Raw genomic sequence first — 25,204 nt, 5'->3', positions numbered from 1 at the left:
CTCTGCTTCGAAACACAGGTTAAGAAAAGTTCCCTGGTTGCGTGTTGAGTGTGGGCGTGCCTGCAATGATTCATTTATATAGTTTAGGGGTTGTTAACATTAGAGTTACAAAATGTGTACTGTCACAACTTTTAACTTTACACTGAGTTAGTCTTGCGGCAGAAAACACATCGTCCTACTCAACACATAAAGAATTAGAACAAGCATTAGCCGCGCGGCCGGGCTGCAAAATGAAATAATAATTTTTCTTTTAAATGCGAGTTATGCACAGGCGTGCGCGCGATGAAGAAAAGTGCTGTGCACATCGCGCGCGTGTGAGGGTAAGCTGGTCGCCGCTTTGGAAGCACTTCCAAAAGTGGCTTACTAAATGTCTCGCTGACAGCGCATGCGCGCTGGATCAGCGAGACCTAAAAAGGGCATCCTATCAAAATCCATCCCTTCCCTGGAGGATCTGAAAGTGATATATTCCAACTTTGGGTAACAATGTCTTGCCATTCCATACCTCCTTCAGAGGCTACAGCCATGTCAGAACTCATTGATGGGGATGATTCTCATGGGAATTTGGATGGGGATTCAGGCCCTTCTAGACCTTGACACACAGCTCCTGACAACCTTCCTCCCTCAGAGCCAATCAAGACAGGCCCAATACCTTAGATATGCTTGATCCAGGGAATTTCGTCCACTTTCACTCAGTTGAGTAGCCCTCAGTCATGCCAAGATACATTTATTGACATTTATGGCCCTATCATGAAGTTCCCTATTATGGCAGAAGAAGCAAAACAGTCAGGATCCTTTATCCCTCCTGATGACCTTTAGGACCTAGCTTCTTCTGAGGCAGGTGTTATAGCTCTGGGAGACGTGTTTGGGAAACCCTTCATTAGGGAAGTGGGGGAAAAGTGTTGCCACATTCTCATGTCAGTGGACAAGGTGCAAGCCTCCATGAGGTAGATTTTCATCCTAACGGTTTTCTCTGGGGTTAGCCTTGTTAGGGGGCACTTCACTGGCTGCTATCTACCCCAAGCCCCTACAAGAGGCCTAGTCTACCAGCGTGGTCATTGGTAGAACTAATCAAGTTGCAGGGGATTCTTCCCTTTTTAAGATTTATAGCACCAACACGGGTCCCAGGGCACCTTTAGTGGAAAACATGCAAGGTACTGCCTCTGGTGAGTCCCTTCTTCCCAACTAAATGTTGGAGGGCAAACGGCATTGTTCATTCACAACTGGGAGAAGCTGACACCAGAAGTGTGGGTCTTACACACATTGCAGGGTTTTCACATATAATTCCTCAAAACTCCAAGTCAGACCCAAGACCATTACCACTTGCTTTTTCTAAACAAGACACTCTACTCATTAAACAGGAGGTAACAAGTTTACTGGATAAAAGTACCATTTCCTTGACTAACAGCCACTCAAACTGATTAGTAAGTAATCTTTTTTTTGGTGGAGAAGAGCGGAATGGGGCCAACAATCCACTTTTGACAAGCATGTTTGTGGTGCAATGTTGGACAAAGGAGAAGATCCAAAGTTGTGTCATGTTGATGATAGACAACATCTCTCCGTTGAGGTATAACACTCGCTTAAGTGGCTTGTAATCAAAAGTCTTATCAGAACCAGCAAAACACTTGTACCATTTTTGACTGGTCAAAAGGATTTCGGAGATGGCAGAATACCTCCTTGATGTGGCCAACAATATGGCAGACTGGCACTCACAAGTTACGAGCTTATGAAAATTGGACTGAAAAGTGTTCAGGGTGATAAAACCAAATGGGGGGCCTTCACAGTCGATGTGTTTGCATGCAGGATGGATCATAAAGTGGACAGACATATTTTTCAGATTGAGATCGTATCTGAAATCTGCAGTGATGGATGCTTTTTTTCTGGACTAGAACCAAGAGGCAAAGTACAAGTTTCCCTCATTTGTGATAATCGCAAAACTGTCAGGTCAAGTCAGACGGAAGAGGTGAAGATCTTAGGTTTTGTATCCAGTTCTGATGGAACTTTAGTGGGATTCTCCAATTCATCTTCTCCTGGTTCCACAAATTCTCCTGGATCCTCTAGGGCAGTGGTACTCAATGTACAGCCCACAGGCCACTGGTGACTTGGCAGACATTTCCTTGCAGCCTACAGACCTTTCTCTGGAAATCTGTAAAACAGCAGCATAAAGGTAAAGCAGCTCGAGTTCTGTTTATTCTCCTGTTACTACTGCTAGCCAGGTAACACCGTTTGGTGATTCTGGGCTTTTTTTCTATAGTGAGTTCAGCTTGTTTTAAGCAAAGGGCTGTCCTGCTCCTTAAACAAGCTGAAATTGCTGTAGAATCAAAGCCCAATATCAGAACAGAAAGAAATTAATGCTGCAAGCATACTTTTTTTCTGGACTAGAACCAAGAGGCAGAGTACAAGTTTCCCTCATTTGTGATAATCGTAAAACTGTCAGGTCAAGTCAGACGGAAGAGGGGAAGATCTTAGGTTTTGTATCCAGTTCTGATGGAACTTTAGTGGGATTATCCAATTCATCTTCTCCTGGTTCCACAAATTCTCCTGGATCCTCTAGGGCAGTGGTACTCAATGTACAGCCCACAGGCCACTGGTGACTTGGCAGGCATTTCCTTGCAGCTTACAGACCTTTCTCTGGAAATCTGTAAAACAGCAGCATATAGGTAAAGCAGCTCGAGTTCTGTTTATTCTCCTGTTACTACTGCTAGCCAGGTAACACAGTTTGGTGATTCTGGGCTTTTTTTCTATAGTAAGTTCAGCTTGATTTAAGCGAAGGGCTGCCCTGCTCCTTAAACAAGCTGAAATTGCTGTAGAAACAAAGCCCAGTATCAGAAAAGAAAGAAATTAAAAATTTCCTAGCTAACGTAACGGAAAGTTTCAATTCTATTAAGGACTAGGAGGCGAGGATTATGCAATCCTTTCTTCTCTTTATTAAAATAGCAAGTTCAAAGTAACATCACCAAAAACTTCAATGAACTACAACTCCCATGAGCAAATGGGGCACAGTGTCCATAGCAACCATCATCCAATGGCTAGGTCGCCTGCCGTATATCTGGTGCTGACGTCCCTTCCGCTTCCTCTTCTTCTCTATGAGGAAAAGTCTCAGAACATCTCATCAATCCATCTTCTGATCTTGTCCTAAACCCATACAAGAAACTCCGTTATCTTAATTCTCCTCCATGGAAGGAAGCATAACGATGGATTATACACAACCTACATCAACAGAATTAACCACTGCGAGTAACATGTCAAGGAGAAATTGGCACTCAGAAAACATACCCGGATTGTAACCAGCATAGTGCAATAAAACAGAATACACATTTCAAATCCATACTATAAGCCATTACTTACTGAGCTTATGTAGCCTCCAGGGTGGGACGAGACCACCAAGTCTCGGGAGGGATAATCCTCGCCTCCTAGTCCTTAATAGAATTGAAACTTTCCGTTACGTTAGCTAGGAAATTTTTCATTCTATGTCAGGACGGAGGCGAGGATTATGCAGGTTTAAAACTGATCCACCACCAATGCTGCAGCGCCATAGATGGGTTTGAAATAAAACTTTTTGAACGTGGACTCGGAGGACCAATCTGCTGCGTTCATGATGTCCTCTAGTCTACCACCTACCTGCATGGCCTTAGAGGCCATTGCACCCCTCGTGGAGTGAGCCCCAAATCTGGTCACGTCCATCCCTGCTTCGGTCATGATCCAACGGACCCACCGAGCGATGGATGGAGAGGAAACGCCTTAAAGGGTTTCTGTAGGGCGATAAGAAGCTGGCGTTCACCTGGAGGGCGATATTCCGTCGTCATGTCCTCATACGCCTTAAGGCACCTTACCACACAAAGTTTGGGTTGATCCGGAAATACTGGATAAGATACCGACCTGATATTAGTCTTGGTCCTCCTTGCTATCGTGAAGGTTACACCCTCGGGAGTGAACATCCGCGCCGTGATATCCTACACTCTCACGTCAGAGACTCGTTTACACGAGACCAGACACAGCAGGATCGCCAACTTAGCCGACAGTTCTTTCCTGGTAAGATTTTGATTATCTGGCTATGAGCGTAAAAAACGCAGAATGATGTTCACATCCCAGAGGCAATCATACCTGGGTTCCGGGGGCTTAGATAACCTAGCCCCTCTCATAAGTTTGCAAATTCCAAACCCAAGGATGCTCCCCCGCTGGCTTCCCTTCGATGTGGGCATGGCCCGCCAAAATGGCGGATCAGAAAGAATTAATAGACCGATAGGCCAGCCCTGATTGTGCCAATTCTGCTAAGAAATTCAGAATGTGACTAACGTCCGACCCCACGGGATCGGCGTGTCTTCCCAGACACCAACGACGCCACCGTTGCCAAGCCGAGCGATACCTCTTGACGGTTCCTGGAGCCCAGGCCCGACGGATGAGGTCCTCAGCGTCCGCCGAAAGGTGTCCGCCTTGCCAGCGTCCCCTGAAATCCTCCATGCCATAAGGTACAAGGTCTCCTGAAGTACCAGGGGATGCGGTTCTCCCAGGGAACCCAAGAGCAGCGAAGGGAACAAGGGCAGTAGAATCGGGCAATCCCAAGAGAGCTTCAGCAGCTGCGGAAACCACGCCTGGGCTCGCCAGAAGGGAGTCACCAGGACCATGCACGCTTGCTGCATGGTCCTGGTGAATTATGAAGGGGGAAACGCGTAGGCCTGTTCCTGCGACCAGTCCTGCAGGAACGCATAGACCGACGTCGCCTCCGGGTCCGGTCTCCAACTAACGAACCTCGGGAGCTGCCGGTTGAGCCTGGACGCGAATAGATCCACCGAGCATGGACCCCACCTGGCCATCAAAGCCTGGAAGACTGGCTGTTCCAGTTGCCAGTCGCTGAAGTCGTGGAAGTTCCTGGAATGCCAGTCCATGATCGAATTCTGTTTTCCTGGAAGATACTCCGCTGTCACCGAAATCTGCCTCTCCAAGCAGTAGTGCCAGAAGTCTTTCGCCAGTTCCGCCAAGGCCCGCGATCGAGGCCCCCCTAGGCGATTGATATACTGCACCGCTGACACATTGTCCATGCGCAGCAGGATGCAGCACAACACTTGATGCTGAGTCAGGGACCTCACCGCAAAGGAACCCGCAAGAAGTTCCAAGCAGTTGATGTGCAGGTGGAGTTCCTCCTCTGACCAACATCCCCCCATCGTTACATCGCCACAGCGCGCTCCCCAGCCCAACCTGCTGGCATCCGACTCGATGATCAGGTCCGGACTGGATCCGAAGATCGCTCTCCCGTTCCACGCGCTCATGTGCTCGATCCACCAATGCAATTCCGTCTTAGTCTCCTCCGTGAGCGAGATGAGTTCGGAATACGTCAGCCCCTTCCTGAGGTGCTGCGCCGTCAACCGTTGAAGGGCCCTGTAGTGAAGGGGACCCGGAAAGATCGCTTGGATCCAGGACGAGAGGAGGCCCACAATACGGGCCAGCTGCCGAAGGGAGATCCTGTCCTTCCTCAGAACACGAGAGAGCTCCTTGCGGATTTTGGTCACTTTCTGCTGGGGAAGACTGAGGGAGGCCGTCCCCGAGTCGATCAGAAAACCCAGAAAGGTCATCTGCATCGCCGGGTGAAGCTCCGACTTCTGGGCGTTTATCACAAAACCCAGATCCTGAAGCAGAGCAATAGTCATGTTCAAGTTGGACCGGAGACGGGTCGGTGATTGATCCAACAGCAGTATATCGTCCAGATATATGATCAATCGAACGCCCCTCTCTCGGAGAGTCTCCACCACCGGCCGGAGGAGCTTCGTAAAGCACTAATGGGCCGAAGAGAGGCCAAAGGGAAGCGCCTGAAACTCGAAAACCTCTCCGTCCCAGAGAAACTGAAGAAACCGCCGATGAGGCGGAAAAATGGGTACCGTGAGATAAGCGTCTTTCAAATCCAGACCCACCATCCAATCTCCCAGGAGGAGAATATATCGCAAGAGATGGATCCCCTCCATCTTGAAGTGGCGGTAAACCAGCCACTCATTGAAGTCCCGCAAATTTATTACTGGGCGGAACCCCTTGTCCTTCTTTTGGACCAAGAAAATATTGCTCAAGAATCCCGAAGGGTGAAGCAGGGACCTGCGGATCGCTCCTTCCTTAAGGAGATCCGCAACCTCGTTGCTGATCAGAAGCTTGTCTTCTGCCGAAAATACCAACGGGCGAGGGTGAACCCTCTGACGGGGAGAACCGTAGAACTCTATCCGGAAATCCTGGACCGTCTGGAGAACCCAAGGTTTTGAAGTGATCCTGCGCCAGTTGTGGAGATGCTCCCGCAACCTCCCCCCCAGGACGGATGGGGAAAAAAGGGTAACACTCACCGGATGGGCCTCCTGGGGCATTGGCTCCACCTCGGTAGCCTTTGCCGCGCCCCTTCCCTCTACTGGGATAGAAGGATCCCTGGCGGCCGTCATTCCAGCCGTTATTGCGACGTTGTTGATTCCTGTTGTTGTTGGGGCCCTGTTGGGATTGGTGGCCGGAGGAGCGACCCCGTCCTCTTCCGGCCCCTGCAAAAACCCGTCCCCGGAAAATGTTCTTGATGGACGTCTGGGCCTTATCCAGAGCCAAAAAGGTAGTGATGAATTTATTTAGCTCCTTAATGAAGGGTTTGCCAAACAACTTGCCCTGTGCAATAGGCCCTGCTTCTGACGTGGCCAAATCCCCCAGTTTAGGTTCTATCTTAATGAGGAGGGCCCTCCTCCGCTCAGCCGCCAATGCGCAGTTCACATTACCCAAGAAGCATAGGGCTTGCTGGGCCCAACCTGCCACGACCTCCGTGGATAGCGTAGTCCCTGACTCCCTGGCCCTCTCGGCCAACTGGATGATCTGAGTCACGGGCCCTACAGCATCCAAGAGCTTATCCTGGCAATTGCGCAAGGAGCGATCTATGCCTTTTTTAGGGTCCTCCATGAACTTTGGGAAGAGCGAGCAGAGCTTCTCATCTATGTCCGGAGTAGTGGCCACCCTGCCCTCCAGTTTCGGGCGAGGGCATTCTCCCCTCATACGGGTTCTAACCTTCTTCTCCAGGGGCTGGCGAATTTTACCTGCGGCGTAAGCCGCCACCTTGGGATCGGGAATCCACTCCGACGACCTAGGGTGGTAAATCTTCGTTGGATCAAACATATCGGGGGTCCTGTCCTCCCCTACTTGGGACCCCGATGAGAGGGACGCCGGGCGCCAAGGCCTACCCGTGTATCCCTCCTCATCCTCCGAGGAGACCTCTTCCTCCGAAACACCCTCTCCCACCACGGGGAAACCATCCTCCTGGTCTGTGTCCTGCGCGACCTCGTCGCCATCATCTACGGGATAAATTCCCTCCCGGCAGGGTACATGCTTCAACGTCCGCGAACTCTTACGGAAAGAGTCCCTCAAACGATCAAACTCTTCCAGGTGCCCCGCGTGACGTTTAGCTGTCTTCTTACCCCCACCCTGCCCGCCTTTGGGACCACTGTCCACAGGCGCTGCGGTGCCAAACACCCCGGGGATGCTCTGGGCGAGAGCGTCCACTCTATCCCTCAGCGGCGCAAGTACCATGTCCAGGGCCTGTGATGACACGCAGCTCACCGCAGGCGGCAAGGGTTGTGTGAGGCAAAGGTCTTCCGCCTCCTGAATGGGGGGATTAGACGGGTCTGAAGTCTGCATTATTGAGGGTGAGAGCACCAGACACCTTTATAAAATAATACAAGAAGGTAGCCCCCTCGCCGGTGCTCAGGCAGCCTAGCTGTCAAATTTGAGGTGCAGTACCTCGTTTCTGCCACCAGAGCGCGCGAAGAAACGCACCGAAGCCGGTGTCAGGCGAGGGTTGGTGAGGACAGAACGAGTCTGCCTCAGTGCGCCACACCGCACGGATCCGGCTCGCAAAGGCAGCTTCTCCGCAGCACCTCGGCGCCCCACAGAGCAGTGAAAGCGCTCGAGCGCGCCTAACGCGGTCCGCGATGAGGCGGGAGTGACTCGCGCAAGCAAAGCCTGACGCGCGACAACAACCACCGAAGCAGCAAAAACGCTGCGCACAGACCACTCGAAGCAGAAAATAATGCACAGGCAAATCGTAACAAGGCAAAACACAATACGTCAGAAAGATAAATGAAGTGACTTATCTGACGAGCAGAGAAGAAAGAGGAAGCGGAAGGGACGTCAGACCAAGATATACGGCGGGCGACCTAGCCATTGGATGATGGTTGCTATGTACATTGTGCCCCATGTGCTCATGGGAGTTGTAGTTCATTGAAGTTTTTGGTGATGTTACTTTGAACTTGCTATTTTAATAAAGAGAAGAAAGGGCTGCGTAATCCTTGCCTCCGTCCTGACATAGAATTAATGCTGCAAGCATACATTTGTTTGTTCTCTTCTGATTGTGGGCTTTCTTTCTACAGCCAGTAAAGCTTGTACTGTCATCAAGGCAGGCCTGCTTATAGGTGAAAGCTGAGTTGAGTGGACTGTGGAAGAACGTAGAAAACGTATGGGAGCTGTGAACAGGAGCAGAGCAAAACAGGATTGGGTTAAATTAGTGAGTTTGAAGAGTTCCAATCTAGGGTTTTTTTTGCAGTTTGGTACCTGCTTTATTTTGTATTTCATTATAAATTCAGGCAAGTGAGTGCAAATATATGTCCTGTTGTAGGTGAACTCCTCACACATGGAAATGCTAAGGCTGAGAGTTTTAGGGCAGTCTGCTAGCTTCATGTCAACCTCTCTGGCATCATTTTACTGCTGGGTATATTCCTGGTACTGCATGCAAAAATTAGAATGCTTTAATGTAGTTGAATATACTGCTGAAGGTAACACTTTTAAGCGCTCTGCCTGTTTCTCTGCCTGGGGTCAGTACATTTTACAATGAAGTGTCACTCGACGTGTCACACATAAAATAGGAAAATGTCACATGTAGGCACAATGCAAATATGGAAATGGTACACATAAGCAGCCCTGTAATATGTGGAAATGAATTGTTTTGGTGGAAAAGCTTTGTGTGTAACTGGACGATCAATGACTTAAATCCTGGTTGTTGCACTGGGGCAAAGCAATATATAATCATAATGCTATTGAATCTCATCGTGTAACAGTAAGTACGGAGAATATTCCATTTATAAATATTTTACACACAGTATACCATAGGCTAGAAAATTGAAAAAAATGTATAGATCGCACATAGTTTAGCCTGTAGGCTGTTGCAAAATGTGCAAAATGATTTTTAAATAATGCATTTTCTCATAGTCTTTTGAAAAGAAGTGTGTTTCTTTTCTCTCCCCATAATTCCCCACCCCACCCTGTCTCAGGGGGTTGCTGCGTCATTGATTCGGCCCTCGGGCAAACCCCACACTGTACTTTTTGTCCCCTGAGAACATTTTTGTGAATACCATGGTCTAGGGAATCCTCACCACCTCGTGGTGGAGGGGAATCGTCGTATCATGGCATAGAGGATTACAGGGACAGATGGAGGGTCCCAACACTTCTTTTGAAGACATGGGCAGAAGGAACAGCTAAAAGGTTTAGGTCCACATGGTCAAAATGGATGTGGTGGTATCTGCAGAGGGACTTGGATACTGTGGGGTCTGATGTACATATCTTGAATTTTATATCCCTCTCGACTTCAGACTGAATGGCTTACGGTCAATATACACATTCAGAGCTGCCATTTCAGCTGAGCATATCCCGATCAATGGGAATCCGGCTGGAGAATATCCTCTGGTAAGGAAATTAAGGAGGGTAATATGATTGTACCTTCCTCCAGAAGCCAATGACTCATCTCTGTAGGAATAATAATAGGGCAGATTACAAGCCCCTTGCACCACCGGTGCGTCACTTTTTGTGTCGTACGGGTGGGGCATTTTACTTCTCCATATTTACAAGGACAGGAAAAGCCACCCTGCTTGGCTTTTCCCGTCCTTGTAAATATGGCCCCTTTGCACGCAGCACTTTGTGTGAAAGGGGCGTTCCATGGGTGTTGCTGTGGGTGTTCCCACGCAACACCCAAGGAACCGGACACATTTCCAGATTTATGAGGAATCCAAAGCCAAATGGATTGCCTCCTGCACTGAGTCACTTTCTTGTAAATCTGCCCCAATGTATTTTAAGGTAAATGGCTCCTTTTAAAGTGGAATGACATATCCCGGAGGTGCAACCTTCCTTTATTAGGATTGGCCTGACAGTGCAGCTCTCTTTTTCCTGTTACCAGTGCTTTAAAATGTACATAGACTGCAGGTGGAGTGGTGTGGCTCGCTGGTTAGAGGCGGCAGACCCGGAAGCAGAGAACGGCCCGGGACCCGGGTTCAATTCCCGACACGGCAGGGTCGTGGACCAGGGTCAGCGGACTCGATAATTCTCGCCTCGGCGCCTACTCTAACCAGCGATCACACTCGGCAACTCTGGGCATTAGCTTGCCTCATCTCTACAACGGCCCCCCACATTCGCTGGGGATGCCTGGTTTCACCTTGGAGATACCCAGTAGGGACCATCTCACAGGGATAGCCAGGACGGGTTCCCCAGCGGTATACAGCGCCACGACACCTCAGGGCAGCAGTGCGCTTTACAAGACACATACATTACATTACATTACATTACAGCTTTGACTCTACCCAGGTAATATTACTCTCTCACCTTATGCTTGTGGCTGTTTGGTGTAATGTTCAACCTTCTGTGGAGTAGTGGCAGTGCAACGCATGAAGGGCTATTTTATCTCAAAAGTACACTTAATGATCACACTTTAAATTAATTTTCCTCTGCCTATTCTCATAGCTCTGACTCCCTGCTATTGGTTTTGCCAATGCTTGTTGCGAAGACAGTGGTGGTGGTTGGCCACCTTGCAACATTATTTTCAATATTTTTAAGATGGTTGTTACATTCTTTGTAGACACAACGTGACAGTCCTCTTGAAGCAGTATTACAGGTATACAAAATAACTTTGTTAAGCCCTTCCAAGTTGGCCATCACCTAGTGTTTAGACACAATGTGAGAGCCATCTTGGAATTTTATTTTGTATACTGAGTGATAACGTTCCAATATGGCCTCTTTGCATCTTCATCTTCAAAGTATGGAACATAGTATTCCAAAAAGACAGTCCACTGCTATTTGCTTTGTGAAAACCTGTGCTGTGTTGGGAAAGTCAATACCAATAAGCATTTGCAAAGCAAATGGCTTTGACAATACTTGTTTTATTTTTTTATGTTGAATTTTCATTATTCCTATGTGTCATTCTGGTCAGATTTTGTTGAACTGGTACTAACTTTTCTTGTTTGATACATACAGATAGGCAGTCAGTTAAGTATTGTGGCAATCTTATTTATTTATTTATTTTGAAAGTTTTATACAGCGCGAACCAGATCCTTGCGGATATCAGAGCCCTTTACAGTAGGTGAGGTTCTTTCTACATCAAATACATACAAGTTAAACACGTATACATAACATCTTATAAAAGTAAAGTAGTAAGGTACAACAAAGAACAATCCTGTGAGTCAGGTAAAGGGTAGATGTAATGTCTAGGTTGTCTAGAAGATCCCTTGTCATAGTATGGTGGCAATGTTTAAAACCATTTACATTTACGCATATTCTCTTTTTTAGGCTGTTTTGATACAATTGATAACATCACAAGGAAAAGATGGGGCAGCATTGCAAAGTTTTAAAAAAAAGCTTGCAGCAGTTAAAAATATTGTTGTGTATTTACCAGCCAGAATATTAATTGGCAAGGAAATACTAGAAATGCCTGGAACGGAGTCCGATCCAATTGCAATCCAGTGTATAAACAACGCCCTGGAGCAGGTACGTTTTAGAATAATTGTCTAATAGTTTCAATTATGTATTGGATTTATTGTAATATACATAGCCATTGTATGTACCAGGGTATTGTTATTGTATTGTGGATTTTCTGTTGAGTCGCAGATTGCTGATGTTCAGAGGCTTTACTGTGCTACAACTAACTGACGGTGCAGGTGAATCGCCAGGAACAGGAAACTATTGTCTTCATTACATCATTTTTTGATGCTCTCTTTTGTGAGGCTTAATAGCTTAGGTTTGAATAAATGTTATACTAAACAGGGAATACAAACCCTGTTGCTATTTTACAAATACAGTAGTTAGACAGGTAGTGTTCAGCTTGACTAATCTATGCACATGCATGTTATCACGTACAGTCCCTTTTTACTTGTGTAAATGTATATGCTGTATAATGCAGGCACAAATGCAACGGTGCCAAGCATTTTCCCTATAGCACAAAGCACATAACATTTGTCAGAAACAATGAGCAGTTGCAGCTGATGCCTTCAAACTATACCCACACAATTTCACTGAGAGAGTGAGAAAATTAAGCAAGTCAGACTTGCTCCTGGATAGTAGGGAAGGGCTCTCTCCCCTATAGATGTTTAGAAAATAATGTGTCAAATTTGGTAAACGTACACTTTTTTGTTAAGTTTACTATTTTTTTGCTATTCACAAACTTCGAGTTAATAGTAAGTTTACGACTGCAGAAACTCCGTAGTTGGGGTAGAGAACTCCACATATAAAAAGATAAAACAGGCCTCTATTTTGCTGTGATTTTAGGCAATCTTTGAGGTTTGAGGGCATTGTGGGAAGAAGAAACATACTGAGATCCACAAGAGGAACACTTCTCTGGACTCCACCAGGTTCTGACTTTAAGAAATGTCTGTTTTTTGGCAGGTTTTCATGGATGACTGCCTAGCCTGGCCCCAAATACCAAAGTTGCCATTATTGCTGATTTCTCCATGCTGTGTTTTAGCAGCTTTTGTGTAGTGGGCACAGCCACAAAAGTGGGGTATCTCTTTTATCAAGACAAGTGGAGGAACACTGGGTTTGTTGGAAATTTGTGGATCCCTGTACATTTTGGAACTTTCTCACACAGAAATGTGAGGCACATGCATAATTGTAGACAAAGATTTAAGTTTGTTGGGTGTTGTGGGTAAGAAAACAATGGGGGATCTATGCAAGGCACACCACTCTGAAACCCCTTTAATGTCTGGTTTTCAGAAAGTCCTGGGTTTGATAGGTTTCCCTTCGTGGCCGCTGAGCCCAGACCAGAATACTGCAGCTACCCCTATTGCCTGTTTCTCCACATTGTGTTTTGGGGGCTCTTGTGTTACAGGCAGTAGGCCCAGACACACAAGTGGGGTACCATTTCAATTGGAGCAAGCTCTGGAACGCTGGGTAAAATTAAATATCTGGATCCCTGTAGATTCTGGAACTTTCCCACACAGCAATTTGATGAACATGTGTGACTTAAGGCACCATTTGAGGTTTGCAAGACATTGCTGGCAAGTAAATATTACAGGATCTACACAAGGCACACCCTCCTGGTGTTCCCTGCATGCCTACTTTCCAAAAATGTCTGGCTATAGTATGTTTCCATGGGTGACCGAGGAAATGTGGATTTACTCTTATTTTGCCTGTGTATATATCAAACCTACGGCCAAAATAATTCATTTTGCTTGCCATGGAAACAGGGATACTCTGCTCTCTAGGTGGGCATAAAGACTATTGGAATCATTCAAGTTGGGGGATAGGCCCAACTCCAGGGTGGGCTGCCCACATTCCATTTTTTTACTAAAACAAATAAGTATATCCCTGGCATCTGGTGGGTTTTATGCCCCTTGGGGTCAGATTGGAGGTATACTGCCCCAATCTACAGCCAAATGGGTCAAAAAGATTGATGGGCTTGTTCTGGGATGGGGCGCAGGAGAATGACTGGGTGTGCAGCCCCCCACCTCTTCTTTTTTTTGTGGCCATTTGTTTCCTGGTGGTCTATTGGGCTTTCTGTCTCCCAGGAGCAAATTGGAACTTCCTCAATCTACCACTAGGGTGGGCAAAAAAGACTGTTGGACCTGTTCTCAGGTTGAGGCAGACCCCGATTTTCCTGGTGGTCTAGTTGACTTTCTGTCCCCTAGAGCGAAGATTGGTGATAAACTCCCCAAATCTGCCCCCCCCCCCTAGGGGGGCAGGAACACTAATATGGCCTGGGAAGATAGACTGATTTGTCCTCAGGTGGGCAGAGCACAGGTTCATGCCACTGGGGCCTCTGACACCACCCCCAAAAAATATACTGTATTTCAGAAATCTCTGGGTGTCCAGTGGGCTTTCTGCCCCCCCAGGGGGCCAGACTGGGGTGAACACCCCCTATCTGTCCCCAGGGGGCGGAGAGGTTGATATGGTCCACGGTAGCGGGAGCACAGGCTCATGCATGGGGAGGAAGGGGGTGGTGCTTCCCCCACCCACAAACAAATAGAGCCTTTTGATAATCCCTGGTGTCTAGTGGACTTTCTGCCGCTCTCAGGGGCAGATTGTGGGAGCACCCCCTGTGCCCCCCAGGGGGGGGGAATACTGATTTGTCCACCGGCGGGGGATCACAGTCCCATGCCATTGGGCCCATTCCCATCCAATCAAAAATACTGTCTTTCATGAATTCCTAGTATCTAGTGCTTCCCTCCCCCACAAAGTGGGGGAGCGCAGCTCCATGCCATGGGGCACCACCCGCCCAAAAATATATTGCCCTTCATAAATTCATGGTGTCATGTGGGCTTCCCCACTGGGTCATATTGGGGTTCATCAACCCCTGTCTGCTTCCGGGGGGCAGAAAGACTGATTTGGCCCAGGGTGGGGGGAGCAGAGTCCCAACTGAGCCATTCCTCCCTGCAATCACCATCCCTGGTGGTCAAGTCGAGTGGATCCCTGCATTGAGGTTGCCTACCTGGAGCAATCTCCAAGTACGAGTCTATTAGAGAAATGTAGTGCTGGAAGTGGGACATTTGCGTCATTAGCACAGTCTGCGTTCACTTTTGGTTTGTTGTGATGTCAGCATTCTTTTTCAGTGCCAAGGACGACCTGCTGACATCCTTGGCACTATAGAAATGGTGTTGAGGACCTCAACAGATCTTTCTCAGCACTAAAGAGGTTAAACAACGAAAAAAAATGGCTTTTTCTTCCTCTGCTCTGTTTTTCTACATGAACAGTGAGCAGAAACATGTTTAGAGAAAGAAATTTATGCCAACATGTTTATTTTTTTGTCCGCTTTAGCTAATTATAAGAAAGATAGAATTTCTCTATAAATTCTAAGCTGCAATATTTTATTTCAATCTGACTAGTATTGAACTGATTCTAATATCTTTTTGCTACAAATATTTAACTTCTTGCTGATATTCAATCATACTATGCTGCCTCTCACCTGTTGGTTATCAACGAGTGGTCGTGTGGCTTGCGTGCTGATCAAGCCTAAGCTGTGGAGCGATGGGTGATGGGAGAGACATTTTTACCCAACTTGATTTATAGTGGATCGAATATGGGCACCCTCCCCCCCACAACTAGAGTGGTGATACAGGAGTGGAATTGCTCCCTTTGTAGAATGAGGTGGTGTGAACGCCAAACACGAGAGACACCATTGTGGCAGGGCGCTCTTATTTTGCAGGTAACAGGATTGACGGGCTTCCAAGTATGGGACCACATAGGAAGATCGACATTGGGTGATGTCATACTGGGACACATTCTCAAGTCATTCCAAGAGCTTCAATCCAAATATTTGATGCCCCATAGCCAATTCTATAAATTGCTGTTGTGTCATGCCCTTTTTCCTTACATTCGGGCCCTTACCGCTTTACCAGATTTCAGTCAGCTTGAAGGTAAGTTCTTAATAGGTGACCTTGGAAGTCACAAGATGTTCAAAATATACCAGACCTTAGTTACAAACAGCTCCACTACGTTGGAGGCCCTCAGGGCGGCCTGGCAAAGGAATATCAGTGATAGAAATGATGGTGATGATTGGGTCGACGTTTTGGAATCCCCTCCTTTGGGCTGCGATATCTTCCCGCCTACGTCTAATCCAGTTCAAATATCTTCATAGAGCTCACTTTACTGGACATCTGTTGTGGCACTCTCCTCTAATCATGCGGTGTGACACTGAGGAAAGTCCTTTTTTACATGGAGTGTGGGGCTGCAGGGTGCTAGACTACTTCAGGCAGGGTGTTGTGTCCTGCTTGGCTGAGGTGCTTGCATGGAATATCCCCCTACCCTGAAACTGATCCTTTTGCATAGTACAGAAGGTATAGGTGGCAACAGATATCAGCATCATTTATTATGTCTCTGCCTTACCCTGGCCAAGAGGGATGGTGCAAGACAATGGAAGGCTGCTAGACCGCCGCATCTGGATGTTTTGAAGCAGGGCATGGGCTTTTGCGTGGGACTTCAGGTCATCGTTTTTAAGGCCCTGGGTTGCCCCCAAAAACATTCTAAAATCTGGTAGATGTGGGCAGGCTATCGAGGTTTGATTTTAGAACCTATACAAACTGCTGAGCTGCAGTTGGATGCTGAAATTAGATGGGATGGTCAGATTGCATGAGAGGATCCTTGGAGTTTATAACACGCTTGTATGAGTCTATAGACGCTGGGTCAGGGTGGTCATGTGACACGGGTGTGCTGATGTGCATTTGTTTCTGAGATTATCTTTCTTTTCTTCTTTTTCCCTTTTTCCCTACATTTTGTCGATCTCCTTGTTGGAGGTGATGTTATACTGTTCATCATGTGGTATAATGTCCATGGCCTGGCTGGGGCACTTTATTGGCAAAACCAAATACAACGGCACCGCTAGGAGCTTCAATAAATGCTGCAGCGAGACTCATCACTGGTTCTAAAATAAGCTCCCACATCTCCCCAGACTTAAAATCCTTGAACTGGCTACCACTGGAAGCCAGAATTCACTTGAAAATTAGCGTGTATGACGCATAAAGCCTTGCATCACAATGCACCCAGCTATCTGGCACAGAAACTGACGATCTCTGGTGGGATAAGATCCTCAAGAAGTGCGGAAAATCTACTACTAAAACCGCAAAGATTCAACAAGAAAAAAACATATAAACAAACCTTCTCAGGAATGGCGCTCAGGATATGGAATGCCTTACTGAACTCTTCTACTGCATTTTTCAGAAATGAAGTAAAATCGATTCTCATGGCAAAATTCACCTGAACATAGTCTAAAGAAATTTCAAAACCAAACGTACCCGTGTTACTAATCCTACTATGACAAGGGATCTTCTAGACAACCTAGACATTATATCTGCCCTTTACCTGACTCAACAGGATTGTTCTTTGTTGTACCTTACTGCTTTACTTTTACAAGATGTTATGTATACGTGTTTAACTTGCATTTATTTGATGTAGAAAGAACGTCAACTACTGTAAAGCGCTCTGATATCCGCAAGGATCTTGTTCGCGCTCTATAAAACTTTATAAATAATTAAATAAATAAATAAATAAATAAATAAAATTTGTTCTGAAAAAAATGGAAAAAAAGAACTTATTTTTTGTGTGGATATTTTTGCACAAGAAATTCTAATTTTATTTTTCATATTTACAAACATCTCATCCCTTACCTCAAGGATTTAAATGGTTTGTGGGAAGTATTATGGTGCAACCATGTATTAGAAGGATTAAACTACCCCCTGTTGTATAATATTAGACATACAAGTCACCTCGGAATTCCTTGACCTCATAAATCATATAATCAGGGAACGGTTTGCTGACTTGCAATATCCTTATAATATACAGTAAGGGGTACTGTGTCTCATATATATGTTTGCAGCCTCATTGTTTAACCTTCTTTGTATTGGTCAGTGAGAAAACATCAGACCTTTCCATATTAAAGTGTCTTAATACAATTTCCAAATTATTCTTTGAATGAAGTTAGCCAGCTTCACCAGTTCTGTCAGGAATTTACTTAAACATAAATTATGTTGCAGGATCATCTAATATCTAATTGTTGCATCACTAGATTTGATGTGAACACTTTTCCTAAAGATTGACTAAAAAGCCACTGGTACAACACACATCTTCTTATGTTGATTCTAAGTCCTTTTGTATGAGTGAGAACCTACTCAAGGTGTAAAAATGAAAAGTTACACAATTCTCAGGCCTTTAGCAGCAGAGGTAGACTGATATTTAAGGTTTGTTCCCCGTTGCTACAACTCAGATTGTAGAGATTATACAGATTCATACAGCAGACAGGTTCATCAGTCCTACAGACTCTTGCTTCAGGCAGCAGTAGTGATGTCATACAAATCGTCTTCAGTATAGATTATGACAAGCCGCCATATGAGTCATGCAATAACAACTGAAAGCAACTTCTGCAACAAATGTGATAACCTTGGCAGTTACTCTTGAGTACCAGCATGAGTAAGCATGAATACCAGCATAAAATATTTTTGGGATATGTATTAATTTTGTGTCCAAACAATGGATACCAATTTTATAAAATAGATCTTATCAAATGTAAATAGGGGTTGGCAAGCTGTCACACACTAGCTTTGAGCGCACAACTTAACGAAGCTCTACGCTCGGAGCCTACATCCAAAGAAAATCTAATTTATTTATTTATTTAGAAGGTTTTATAGAGCGTGAACAAGATCCTTGCGGATATCAGAGTGCTTTACAATGAAGAGAGTTGAATATACATAAAGAATAGCAAGACACAATATAGCAAACAAGCATGGGATAAATAAAATAACACACACAGAAAAACTTGTGAAGTACCAAAGCCTGGAATCATAGTTGTTCCTAGAACAAAAGCAGCAAGTCTCGGATGAAAAAGGTTCAGGACCGGGTAGAGTGGTCAGGTAAATTTTGCCATGAGAATAGCTTTTACTTCCATTTTGAAAGATACGAAAGAAGAATTCAATCTGGTTTCAGGGGGAAGAGTATTCCAAATCCTAGGCGCCATCTCGGAGAAGGATCGTTTATATGTTGTTTTTTTATTGAATATTTGAGGTTTCAGTAGAAGGTTATCTGCACCCCTAGAGGACCTTGAGCCACCAGAGATTGTCAATTTCTGTGCGAGGTAAATGGGTGCCTTGTGGTGTAAGGCCTTATGTGTCATGCAAGCAATTTTTAGCTGGATTCTTGCTTGAAACGGGAGCCAATTCAGGGATTTTAGGTCAGGGGAGATGTGGGAACTTCTTTTCGAGCCGGTGATAAGTCTTGCTGCAGAGTTTATTGATGCTCTAAGGGGGGCTGTAGTCTCTTTTGGGAGGCCGCATAAAGAGACAATACCATAATCCACACGGAGGATAACTAGCGCTTGTACAGCCTGTTTGAAGTCGTTGGCTGGCAAGAATGGCTTCAACTTCCTTAGAATGTTTAACTGGAAATTTGCTCCCTTTGTAGCGTTGCTCACGTGTTTCTGCATGGTAAGATTGCTGTCCAGAGTTATTCCCAATGATTTTTCTGAGTCCACAATAGTTGGTTGCACGTTGAGTTCAGTGAGATGTTGGATTAAGTTTTGCATCAAAGGGATTTCAGTGGGTGGGGGGCTATAAGAAGGAATTCAGTCTTTAGAGCGTTCAGTTTGAGATGATTTTCTGCCAACCATGTTTGGGTGTTCCTGAGTATGGAGTTTAGCTGTTTAATGTCTTCCAAGGTGTTAATCTTTAGATACAGTTGTGTATCATCAGCGTACATATGATATTGCACGTTAGACACTTGGAGAATTTCGGTGAGCGGCTCCATGAACAAGTTGAACAATGTCGGGGAGTGTGAGGATCCTTGTGGGACGCCCAGCTTTACTGGAACGGGGTTGGAAAGAGTGCGGTTAATCGTGAATTGTTGTGTTCGGTTATGTAGAAAGGAGGTGAACCAGTTTATCACTGGTCCTGAAAGACCCATCCTCAGCCTGAGCAGATCCAGCAGACTCTCATGTTTGTCCGTATCAAAAGCTGAGGATAGGTCCAGCAGGATGAGTAAGCATGAGCCGTTCTGGTCCAGGATTTGAAGTGCATCATCAATAATGAGAGTCATGGCTGATTCCGTGCTGTGCCCTGCTCTGAAGCCAGATAGGTAGTTGTCAAGGAGGTCAAAGCGCACAATATGTTTTGTTAGTTGGTGGTGCACGCATTTTTCAAGCAGTTTGGCCAGGGTAGGGATATTGGATATAGGACAATAGTTGTTAAGATCTGTGGGGTCAGCTGTTGGTTTCTTAAGGATGGGAGAGACTTGACCGACTTTGAGGGTATCTGGAATGCAACCTTGTTGGAGTGAACTGTTGATGATTTTGGTCCAAAGCGGAAGCAGCCATGGGGTTAGGTCTGTAACAGTGTTAGCGGGGAGCGGATCGATGAGGTAGTTGGAAAGTTTCAAGGGATTTAGAATCTTACCCAAGACCACTTCCGAGTAGGTGTCGAAGGATGACCAGGCGGCTTTGTTCTTTGGGACACACTTTGAACGGTTTTGGTGTGTCGTAGTTGGTGGTGACGGGGGGGGTTGTGAATGTGGCACAGAATAAAGTAATCGGTCCTTTAAGAGATCGTTCTCGATGTTGAGGGTCTTCTGAGTAAAGAAGGCGGAGAATTGTTCACAGTTGGGTTGCGATTGGGCGGCGTCTTGAAACCGTTGAGGGGCGTCCTTAGATTGAGTTTTGATTAGCTCAAATTGTTTTTTAGGGCGATTTCTAGCTTGGTCTAGTTGGTGTTTGAAGAAGTCTGCTTTGGTGCGCTTAATCTTCTTGTAATAGGCATTTCTCTTTTTTCTTAGTAATTTGAGGTGAATAGTCGACTGGACTTATCTCCAGTTCCGTTCAGCAACTCTAAGAGAGCGTTTGTCTTTGTTGAGTAGGCTATTGTACCAAGGTTTTGAGTCTTTAGTGGAGACTCTCTTAAGTTGAAGAGGGGCTACCTCATTGATTATTGTGGTCATCGAGTTGAGGTAGTGGTTGGTGAGATCATGCACGTCTGTGGTGCCAGCAGGAGGCAATAGAAGGTTGTAGCTTGAGAAAGGAAGAGTGTTGAGTTGTTTCACGTCTCTTTTCCAGATCTTAGGTTTCGTGGCCTGAACTGAGTTAAATTTGACTCTTTCCTTGATAAAGAAGGTGATGATGTGGTGATCAGACCAGTCGCAAGGTTGTATCGATTCCAGTTGAATGACGTCCGTTTTGAAGATTATTAGGTCCAGGGTTGCACCTGTCTTATGTGTAGGGCCAATGCAGGTTTGGGTCAGGGCTAGGTCATCCAGGAAGCTTCTGAGGCAGTTGACAATTGTGTCGTTGTTGTCATTCCAGTGGAGATTGAAATCGCTGAGGAAGATCTGGTTGTTTTGCATACCGTTGTTAGTTGAAATCATATCCATGAGTTGTTCCAAAAAAAATGAGATTGTCACCTGGTGGATGATAGATGATGTGCAGAGTGCAAGCTTGTTTGCCATTGCTGCTAAGGTCTGGGCAGAAGTATTCGCAAGACGTGAAGACCGGGGACGTGGCTCTATTTACAGTGATGTTACTACGATGAATACAGGCTATACCTCCACCTATCTTACCGATTCTGTCTAATCTGATGATGTCGTAGTTCGGGGGAACTAGAATGTCCATCAGTGGGGTGGAGGAATCAGATAGCCAGGTTTCCGTTAACAATAGCAGGTCTAGTTCTTGTGAGATGATGAGCTCAGCTATGTCCGCAGCATGTCTGGAAGCAGATCTACAGTTTAGGAGTGTGCATTTAAGACTGGGTGTAAGGAGGGGTCTTGGATGAGAGGGACATTTCTAAGTTTGCTCTCAACGATCCCTCTACTGTTGTGTCTGGCCACTCTGAGTGGGTTAGGGTGGAGAGTAGGGATGGTCGACTGAGTTGCGGCAATGCAATTAGTGGGAGAGGGTTCATAGGATTGAAGAAGAGATAGTATATCACTCTCGGAGAACGGATTGACGCTTCGCTTAGGACAAAACCACGTATTGAGGAGGGGAACTGAATTCCGATTGGGTCTATAAAAATCTGCTAAACCTGGCTAAAACAGGAATCTGGAAAAAACAGGCTCAATCAGGAAACTAGGCCCTGAATTGCTTCTGTGGTTATTTAGAAGGCTAGTTATGATGTATACAAAAACATAAAAGAAGATGCTTGAAAAACATTGCCCCAACTAAGATGGCTGCCATGAAGTTCCAAAACTGTGGAATAGTCCTATACCTCTTTTCCTGTCCCATGCTTCTAAGTTGCGTAGTCCTCTGTCTATTTCTATTAGCAAACACATAAAAAAACTAAGAAGAGATCTAAGTACATTAATGGTGAGTAGTCCTGTCTCTATATTCATTGTTCAGCCATTTTGTGGGAGGTATCAAGGTTAACCTATTGACAATATCCAGAAGATTGGGGATAAAAAGGCCTACAGGACTCAAAAGCGCACTGCATAACATTCATACATTACCCTGCAAACTCTGTCAGAGTGAATAGCACAATTGCTGCCTTCACTGGTATCCTGAATGTAGCTTGGGAGAGGGAGGGTTAATATGGAGAATAAGTGCCAAACATGGCAAGCTGACATAGAGACCTCACAAAAACTCTTGCATAGATAAAACACATCAGCACTGTTTGAGACTTGGGATTCTCCATTGCCAGGTGATATCGAATGCTGTCCCACCCCCCAATACCACAAGTGAAAAGTAGCCTACTGACTTTGATAGGGGCCAAGTTCCTCTAAGTAAAATGAACCAACTATATCAGATCATGTTTGCTGTGCAAAGTGCTACAATGAGGCCCCTGCATAGTGGCTTGAAGAAACTGGCTGGTGGAGAAAGCTGGGGTGAGAAAGAAATGCTGACCTCCATAGCAGCAACAACTGGATCAATACACATTTCTGTGTAATAAACTTTAGGATGACAAAATGCACCTGTCACAGAAAATCCCACCAACTGCTGGCCTGTGCAAATAGAAGTGTTAATGGCTGTCAGAGGCACTAAATCCACTTTGGAACACTGAATCATCGCAATAAAAACTGAGCTAAATATCCTGCGCACCAACTTCTGAAAAATGAATGTGTCAAACACACCAAATGCACACTTCTGGGAACTTATACAGAAGAGAAACTTTGATGCATCGTAGTGAAAAAACGATATAGGGAAAATAAATGTATGCAAGCCCACTTAGAACAGACAGACAGGAGATCTCGAAGAAATAATATCAAGCTGGTGTGAGCCCCAGAAGAGGCTGAATGCTTGAGCATTCAACTGTTTGTGAAGGGCTAGATAACAAAGACCCTTGAAACAAAATACCTAGATATGTTTGCGTCAATAGAGCAGGCACACAGCACAAAGGCCATCCCAAGGGCCATTATAGCCAGACTCATCAGTAATGGCAATAGAGATGATCCTTCCAGTATCTAGGAAATCCGGGCCTACTAAATATGAGAACTCATGATCTTCCCAGATTTTACTTTGGTGGATTAATGGCAGAGGTACAGCTTCAACACTTTTAAAACGAGTCTCAAAGAAAAAGAAATGAAGAACATGTTTCTGTTTCGAGTGCACTAGCGCAGAGCTTTGCAAACTGTGTGTCCCGACACAGAACTGTGTCGCCTGCAAATGGTGGGTGTGTCGCGGGATGACACTAGTATTAACGGGCACTTAGCACATAACTGCTGCTAATTAACAGGCATTCCTTTGAAAGCTTTGTTCTCACTGCGCCTCATCTATTGCATAATGTCTCCCAGTAAATGGTCTTTTAAAGACCACCGAAGTACTAGGGTGCAGCTGTGTGTGTGCCCCGGAACCTGGGGTGAGGTGTCAGAGGGTGGCAGACAGAGGGAGACAGACAGAGGAAGGTAGAGGGAGGGAGACAGAGGGAGGGAGACAGAGGGAGGGAGACAGAGGGAGGGAGACAGAGGGAGGGAGACAGAGGGAGGGAGACCGAGAGAGAGGGAGACAGAGAGAGAGGGATACAGAGGGAGGGAGACAGAGAGAGAGGGAGTGAGACAGAGGTAAGGAGATAGAGGGAGACAGAGAGGTAGACAGAGGGCGACAGATAGAGAGAGACAGACAGAGGGAGGAGGGCGACAGGGAGGGAAACAGACAGAGGGAGGGAGGGAGACAGACAGAGGGAGACAGACAGAGGGAGGGAGACAGAGAGAGGAAAAACGTGGGAGACAGAGAGAGAGGGAGATGGAGGGAGGAAGACAGAGGGAAGGAGTCAGGGGTAGACAGAGGGAGGGAGAGGGAGACAGAGAGAGCGAGACAGACAGCGGGAAACAGAGGGAGACAGACAGAGGGAGGGAGACAGAGACAGAGGGAGACAGACAGAGGGAGACAGAAGGAGAGAGAGAGGGAGACAGAGGGACAGAAACAGAGGGAAGGAGACAGAGGGACGGAGACAGAGGGACGGAGACAGAGGGACGGAGACAGCGGGATGGAGACAGGGGGATGGAGACAGAGGGGGGGAGACAGACAGAAGGAGGGAGACAGACAGAGGGAGGGAGGCAAACAGAGGGAGACAGACAGAGGGAGGAGGGCGACAGAGGGATGGAGACAGAGGAAGACAGATGGAGGGAGACAGACAAGAGGGAGACAGACAGAGGGAGGGAGACAGAGAGATAGAGAGAGGGAGGAAGAAAGAGAGAGAAGGGGAGGGAGACGGAGAGAGAGAGACAGAGAAAGAGAGGGAGACAGAGACAGACAGAGATAAAGACAGAGACAGACAGAGACAGGGACAGACAGAGACAGATAGAGGCAGAGACAGGGGCAGACAGATAGAGGCAGAGACATACAGAGACAGAGAGGGAAACAGAGGGAGGGAGACAGCGACATACAGACAGCGACATATAGGGACAGACAGAGAAAGGGACAAACAGACGGATAGAGGCAGAGACAGGGAAAGGGACAGGGACAGACAGATAGAGGCAGAGACTGAGACAGACAGAGACAGAGGGGCAGAGAGACAGAAAGGGAGACGGAGACAGAGTGACAGAGGGAGGGAGACAGAGAGAGGGAGGCAGAGGGAGACAGAGGGAGGGAGTCAAGGGGAGACAGAGGGAAGGAGAGGGAGACGGGCAGAGGGAGGGAGACAGAGGGAGACAGAGGGAGGGAGTCAAGTGGAGACAGAGGGAAGGAGAGGGAGACGGACAGAGGGCGGGAGAGAGAGGGAGATAGAGAGAGAGGGAGACAGGTAGAGGGAGACAAAGGGAGGGAGACAGAGGGAGGGAGATGGAGGGAGGGAGAGGGAGACAGACAGAGGGAGACAGGCAGAGGGAGACATAGGGAGAACAAGAGGGAGACAGGGAGAGAGAGAGGGAGAGGGGGGAGACAGAAGAAGGGAGACAGAAGGACAGAGACAGAGGGAGGGAGACAGGGACGGAAACAGAGGGAGACAGAGAGCGGGAGGGAGGGAGACAGAGGGAGAGACAGGGAGGGAGAGAGACTGTGGGAGAGAGAGGGAGGGAGAGAGAGGGAGGGAGAGAGAGGGAGAGAGAGGGAGGGAGAGAG

At 46.5% G+C, this 25,204-nt stretch overlaps 1 protein-coding gene across 2 annotated transcripts in view; it reads left to right on the top strand.

Moving 5' to 3' along the window:
• LOC147725374 (uncharacterized) overlaps positions 1 to 25,204 on the top strand; it is a 2,508,159-nt gene that overhangs the window by 1,008,342 nt on the left and 1,474,613 nt on the right. For both annotated transcript variants that reach the window (XM_086964051.1, XM_086964052.1), the window contains exon 10: positions 11,548 to 11,745. In XM_086964051.1, the coding sequence (XP_086820177.1) occupies positions 11,548 to 11,745 (198 nt within the window). The remainder of the gene's footprint in view (positions 1 to 11,547; positions 11,746 to 25,204) is intronic.

Source organism: Lissotriton vulgaris, chromosome 3_2 (genome assembly GCF_964263255.1).
Source record: "Lissotriton vulgaris chromosome 3_2, aLisVul1.2, whole genome shotgun sequence".
NCBI classification, from domain to species: domain Eukaryota; kingdom Metazoa; phylum Chordata; class Amphibia; order Caudata; family Salamandridae; genus Lissotriton; species Lissotriton vulgaris.
This window is presented reverse-complemented; position numbering and strand designations above follow the sequence as displayed.